The following is a 6,769-nucleotide window of genomic DNA, read 5'->3' on the forward strand; positions in this document are numbered from 1 at the left end:
GATCGATGTTTCTCTCTCATCGATGTTTCTAACTCTCTATCCCTCTCCCTTCCTCTCTGTAAAAAATCAATAAAATAAATTTAAAAAAAAACAGATTCCCAGGTGATTCTAATGTGCAGCCAAGGTTGAGAACCACTGCTCTAGAGTCACTTATTTCAACAATTCAAGATGATATTGAGGAAGTTAAGAAACAACTAGACTGACTAGAACATTTGAAATTCAAAGTAGACAATTTCTTATAGGTTCCTAAAAGTAAAATAATGAATGGCCACTGATGAAAAATCATATTTATTCATTCACTGTTTTCTACTATTTTACTACTCATAACTATTTCTTTTGTTGTTCTTTTTAATCCTCACCCAAGAATATGTTTTTATTGATTTTTAAAGAGAGAGAGCAAGGGGGACGGGGGGGAGAAAGAAACAGTGATGTGAGAAACATAGATTGGTGCCTCCCATATGTGCCCCGACTGGGGATTGAACCCACAACCTAGGTATGTGCCCTGACTGGGAATCAAACCCACAACCTTTTGGTGTATGGGACAATGCTTCAACCAACTGAGCCACTGGCTAGGGCTCATCTTGATTATATATATATATTTTTTAAAATATATTTTATTGAATTTTTACAGAGAGGAAGGGAGAGAGAAAGAGAGTTAGAATCAGTAAGTAAATAAATAAATTTTAAAAAGTAAACGTATTAAATAGAAGTTGGCTCAGTGGACAGAGTGTCCGCCTGTGAACTGAAAGGTCCCAGGTTCGATTCCTGGGCACATGCCCAGGTTGCAGGCTCGATCCCCAGAAGGAGGCCTATAGAAGGCAGCCGATCAATGATTCTCTTTCATCACTGGTGTTTCTATCTCTTTCTCCCTCTCTGAAATCAATAAAAATATATTTTTAAAAAAGTAAATGTATTAAGTCGAGGTTGGATAATTTATTATAAACCTAAGGGGGGAAATTCATACATTGTATTTTCGGTATTTTGTTCATTAATATATTACAAACATAAAGACTAGTGAACTTTTATTTTAATTGGTCATTTCCTTTATAAGGTCAAATCATTATATTGTGTTCATTTTTGTTACTGCTGGCTTAGTTCTAATTGGTCTAGACTCCTCTGCCTATCATTTTTTTGTCTGTCTTTTAAAACATTAAAATGAGTGTTTTTTTGGGGGGAGTGAGGGGAAAGCATTTTATATATGACCAAGCTAATTAAGATTGGAATGGATAACTAAGTCAGTTGCATTATTTACATGTGTATAAGTATATGTGTAAACTCTCATCAGATCTTTAATCATGGTCAGTTAAAAATCTTTTGTCGCCCAACTGGCATGGCTCAGTGGTTGAGTTGAACCAGGAGGTTGTGGTTCAATGCTCGGTCAGGCACCTACCCAGGTGGCAAGAAGCAGCCAATCAATGATTCTCTCTCATCATTGATGTTTCGATCTCTCTCCCCCTCTCCCTTCCTCTCTGAAATAAAAATATATATATTTTGTCATTTACAGACAGTTATTGTTTTACTCTGACCGGTAAAATGTTCTAAAAATGTTCCTTCTTCAGAGAAATTTATGGAGAAGACTGACACTCTAAGATACAGATTTCTAATTAACTTTCAGATCACAACATTGAATACAGTTAAGATTTACAGAACTCTAAGAAAAACTGGATTCACAAAACTGCTAACAAAAAGATCAAGATCAATAAGAATAACATGGTGATAAATGAACTGATAAGGACTGGGGTTTTTTATCCTTGTTTTCCAGATATAAGAATTTTTTTTCCTCCTAAGGTAGCTATGACCAGCCCTCCCCCCGTGCAATTTAGTAAATTATAATTTTGTAAGCAGAATTAAAACATTTACCTTTCCTTCCTACTTGATTCCTCCAGAATTTCATATATATATATCTACACTAATAAAAGAGAAACATGCAAATTGGTGTCACTCTGCTACACCCACCAGCCAATCAGGCTGAGTATGCAAATTAACCCAACAAAGATGGCGGTTAATTTGCATATGCAGGCATGGAGCGAAGACTGAAGACAACTGAAGACTGAAGATGACTGAAGAGGCTTGGCTTCTTCGCTGCAGCCGGAGCGGAGAAGCCAAGCCTTGCTGCTGCAGCCCAAGCCGAGAAGCCAAGCCTCACTGCTGTGGCCCGAGCAGAGAAGCCAAGCCTTGCTGCTGCGGCCCGAGCGGAGAAGCTAAGCCTTGCTGCTGCGTCCCGAATGGAGAAGCCAAGCCTCGCTGCTGCGGCCGGACCAAAGGCCTGGGTCCGGGTGCTGGAGAAAAACTGGTTCTGGCAGCTAGGGGAAGGAAGGCCTATTGCACGAATCTTTGTGCAATGGGCCTCTAGTATATTTATAATTGATTTCAGAGAGGGAGAGGCAGAGAGATAGAAACATCAATGATGAGAATCACCGATTGCCTGTCTTCTGCATGCCCCCTACTGAGGATGGAGCCTGCAACCCTGGCATGTGCCCTTGACCGGAATCAAATCTGGGACCCTTCAGTCCACAGGCCGACGCTCTATCCACTGAGCCAAAACGGCTAGGGCCAGGTACTCTTAACTAATCCATGTGACCAAATTTAAAGGTGTTGACTTTTGGATTCATGTTTCCCAATTTAAAGTCTTCTACACGCCCCCTACTGAGGATGGAGCCTGCAACCCTGGCATGTGCCCTTGACCGGAATCAAATCTGGGACCCTTCAGTCCACAGGCCGACGCTCTATCCACTGAGCCAAAACGGCTAGGGCCAGGTACTCTTAACTAATCCATGTGACCAAATTTAAAGGTGTTGACTTTTGGATTCATGTTTCCCAATTTAAAGAAAACTCTTGCATCTAACAGACTGCTCAACCAAGAGGATGTGAAATTTAAAATTACTAGGAAGTGAAGAAGACAACACCTGTTGTGGACAACTAACCCAAGATTCCAGATCAGGCCTGTATAATCTACACACCTTCCTTTTCCTTACTTCTCACAAATAATGAGAGGCCAAGCACTCATTATATATTTTGTTTCCCCTTAATTTCCATCTGGGATGATAGCTCCACAAGGGACATCATCTTTAAACCTACTTCACAGGTCAAAACATGCAACTATTTACATACGTAGTCAGGTTTAATACCTGGCATGTCAGCCCTAAAGAAGGTACCAGATTTGGAAGAATACTTTTCCTTGGGCAGGTATTACAATGAATAAATATACAGTATTAGAAACGTATCCAAAACCAGAGGAAATTGCTGGAGTTACCGCTAAAACAACAGCCAATCAGGAAAAAAAATCTTTAAGTTCCCTTGTGTGATTTATATTACACAACAGAACTTCTGTTGACCATATTCTAGCTGAGCAAGGTGGGGTTTCCTCTGTTAGTTGTACTTGGATAAAACACCTCTGGTAAAATAAAATAAAAACTAGATAAAATTCAGGCACAAGTCAAATGATTAAATACAGTGCCCACTGACACCTCATGGTTCTCAAACATCTTCAGCTGACTTCTCTCAGGTATCACCCCGGCTCAGGTCTATTCTTCATATTGGACTTAGCATTTTGTTTGTGCAGAAACTTTTGCTGTTCTAGATCATTGTTTTGCACAGCTCGATGTTATAAAGGTACTATTTTGATAACGGTTGTTCAAAGTTTTGAAACTATCTCTAAGGCCTGAGACTTCATATGAGAAACCTCAAGAAACTACAGATGTTTATCCTTAAAGAAATATGATGATGGGAGGGGGAGTGGAATATGATGGCAAAGCCTTCCTCTGTTCTGGCGCTCGTTGCTCAAATGTGTCCTGAGGCTCCTAAAAAACTACTTTCCCTCCTACATGGGACATGACATACCAGGAATGAGCCTTCCTGGTGATAAGGAACCAGCAATGGCATGACATATCCAAAATGAGCCACCTGACAACGAAGGACCAACGATGCTTTTAATAACTGATCAGTGCTGCTTTTCGATGGTTGATTAGCAATGTTTTCAAGGAAAGATCTTGAACAAAAGGGGGGAAAATGTAAAAAAAAAAATGGAGCCACTTTAAAATGGAGCTGGAGCAGCCATCCCAAAGGAACTGCCTTGCACATCTCTTACCTCAAACCTTGGAATGTTAAAACAGAACAAGGGCCCTAACCGGTTTGGCTCAACGGATAGAGCGTCGGCCTGCGGACTCAAAGGTCCCAGGTTCGATTCCGGTCAAGGGCATGTGCCTGGGTTTCGGGCACATCCCCAGTGGGGAGTGTGCAGGAGGCAGCTGATCGGTGTTTCTCTCTCATCGATGTTTCTAAACTCTCTATCCCTCTCCTTCTGGTGATTATAATGAATCAGGGACATAGAAAGGGAATGGACTGACTATTCTTGGGGGGGAAAGGGGAATGGGAGATGCGGGAAGAGACTGGACAAAAATCGTGCACCTATGGATGAGGACAGTGGGTGGGGAGTGAGGGCGGAGGGTGGGGCGGGAACTGGGAGGAGGGGAGTTAAGGGGGGGAAAAAAAAGAGGAACAAATGTAATCTGAACAATAAAGATTTAATAAAAAAAAAACAAAACAGATGTTTATCCTTAAAGAAATATGATGATGGGAGGGGGAGCGGAATATGATGGCAAAGTCTTCCTCTGTTCTGGCGCTCGTTGCTCAATGTGTCCTGAGGCTCCTAAAAAACTACTTTCCCTCCTACATGGGACATGACATACCAGGAATGAGCCTTCCTGGTGATAAGGAACCAGCAATGGCATGACATATCCAAAATGAGCCACCTGACAACGAAGGACCAACGATGCTTTTAATAACTGATCAGTGCTGCTTTTCGATGGTTGATTAGCAATGTTTTCAAGGAAAGATCTTGAACAAAAGGGGGGAAAATGTAAAAAAAAAAATGGAGCCACTTTAAAATGGAGCTGGAGCAGCCATCCCAAAGGAACTGCCTTGCACATCTCTTACCTCAAACCTTGGAATGTTAAAACAGAACAAGGGCCCTAACCGGTTTGGCTCAACGGATAGAGCGTCGGCCTGCGGACTCAAAGGTCCCAGGTTCGATTCCGGGCAAGGGCATGTACCTGGGTTGCGGGCACATCCCCAGTGGGGAGTGTGCAGGAGGCAGCTGATCGGTGTTTCTCTCTCATCGATGTTTCTAAACTCTCTATCCCTCTCCTTCCTCTCTGTAAAAAATCAATAAAATATATTTAAAAAAAAAAAACAAAAAAAAACAGAACAAGGCTGCTTGGCCAGTATGGCTCAGTGGTTGGGCATCAACCCATGAACTAGGGGGGTCACAGTTCAATTCTCAGTCAGGGCACATGCCCGGGTTGCAGGATCGATCCCCAGTTGGGGGCCTGCAAGAGGCAGCTGACCAATGATTCTCTCTCATCAATGATGTATTTATCCCTCTCTCCCTTTCCCTTCCTTTCTCTGAAATCAATGAAAACGTACTTAAAAAAGGAAAAAGGGAAAGATAACCTTTGGATTGGGCCTAAGCAACCTTGTGTCACAAAAAACTATTTGTAATGAAGGTAAGAAAGCAGATAATTATGACTACTGGACTGATGGCTATCGGACTAAAAATTTAAAATGTTGTGTAGAATTAGCGCCTCTTCGTTATGTTACCTGCACCAATAACAATGCCTTCCTTCTATGGATGTAACTGTTCCCCTTCACTTTCTCATGAAAACCCTTTGCCTTTGTCTCCTAATTGAACAGTTTGGGTTTCTGCCTGAATTAATGACTCCCAAATGGCTATTCTTATTGGTCTCAAATAAACACTTGTTGCCTCTCACTTTGAAAGCCTTTCTAAGTTAACAATCCCACCAGGTGCCCACTCAGAAAGCCCAGCTGGGGCAACATGGATCAGGTCAGGGTTCTAATCCCGGCTCTGCCCATGTGGTCCTGGGCCAGTCTCTCCAGCCACAATTTCGGGTGCCGGCCGTCTGGAAACTGGGAGCACCTGGTGGGTATGGGAAAGGAGGGCATTACAAGTGGTCACTGCTTCATCATCATGGTGGGCCCTCAGGACCACAAGAGAGGTGGGACCACATTAGTTACACCGTTTTACAGACTGACATCCCTACTTGTGGGGTCACTGTGAGAAACCAGGAAGGTGACCCCAAGCAGAGGGGACAGTGAAGGGGCTTCAGGCCTCAAGCCTTAGGGCTCACCCTCCAGCAGCTCCGCGTGGCCCCAGTCCCTCCGGCGGTCTTGTTCACAAGGGCTGGCAGACGAGCTCCTTCTGCAGCCCCATAGGCCACCCAGGGTCCCTGCGGGAGAGAGGGGTAAGTTAAAGGGGGTCTGGAGCCGGGAGGGGTGGGGGAGCTCACATGGACAGATACTGCAGGATCCGGGGGCAAAGAAGCCCTAAATTTTCCGTGGAAGCTGTCAGTGATCAGAGGTCTCACATTGGAAAGAAAACAAAAGATCAAAGTTAAAGGGGACCCCACGCGCTAAGAAAATTGCGGTGAGGGATCAAGGATAAAGAGTTCCTGGAACCAAAGGTACAGCGAATTCAAATGTCAAGAGCAAACAGGGGTTCAGAAGGCACCAAAAGAAACCAAGAGTCAAAGGTCAAAGTGTCCTGCCGACCCCTGTCAGAAGAGTGTGCCAAGGGCAGGTGAAAGCGGGGTCACGTTAATGGGTTCCCCCAAACCTCAGAAGGCAAAGGTCGTGGCTTTGTAGCTAGAGCCCAGGGCAGAAAAGCCAAAGGTCACGGCCGGGTGCTAAAGGTTGGGAGTGGCAGCGGCCGCGACGTCGCCCCTGGGACTCCCCTGTGTTACCTTCCTCGGCC

The 6,769-nt window shown here is 43.8% G+C and overlaps 1 protein-coding gene and 1 pseudogene across 1 annotated transcript in view; one reads left to right on the forward strand and one right to left on the reverse strand.

Moving 5' to 3' along the window:
• The window catches only part of LOC102250325, a 1,321-nt pseudogene extending 1,046 nt beyond the window's left edge, over positions 1–275 (forward strand).
• Positions 1–6,768, reverse strand: part of POLRMT (polymerase (RNA) mitochondrial (DNA directed)) — a gene marked incomplete at its 5' end in the record, with an annotated part of 32,594 nt that extends 25,826 nt beyond the window's left edge. Inside the window, 2 exons of the mRNA XM_014540052.1 lie at positions 6,147–6,245; positions 6,759–6,768. Of these exons, the coding sequence (XP_014395538.1) occupies positions 6,147–6,245; positions 6,759–6,768 (109 nt within the window). The remainder of the gene's footprint in view (positions 1–6,146; positions 6,246–6,758) is intronic.
• Between the last annotated feature and the right edge of the window lies 1 nt (position 6,769).

This window comes from Myotis brandtii, unplaced genomic scaffold, assembly GCF_000412655.1.
Source record: "Myotis brandtii unplaced genomic scaffold, ASM41265v1 scaffold236, whole genome shotgun sequence".
In the NCBI taxonomy this organism is placed as follows: Eukaryota; Metazoa; Chordata; class Mammalia; order Chiroptera; family Vespertilionidae; genus Myotis; species Myotis brandtii.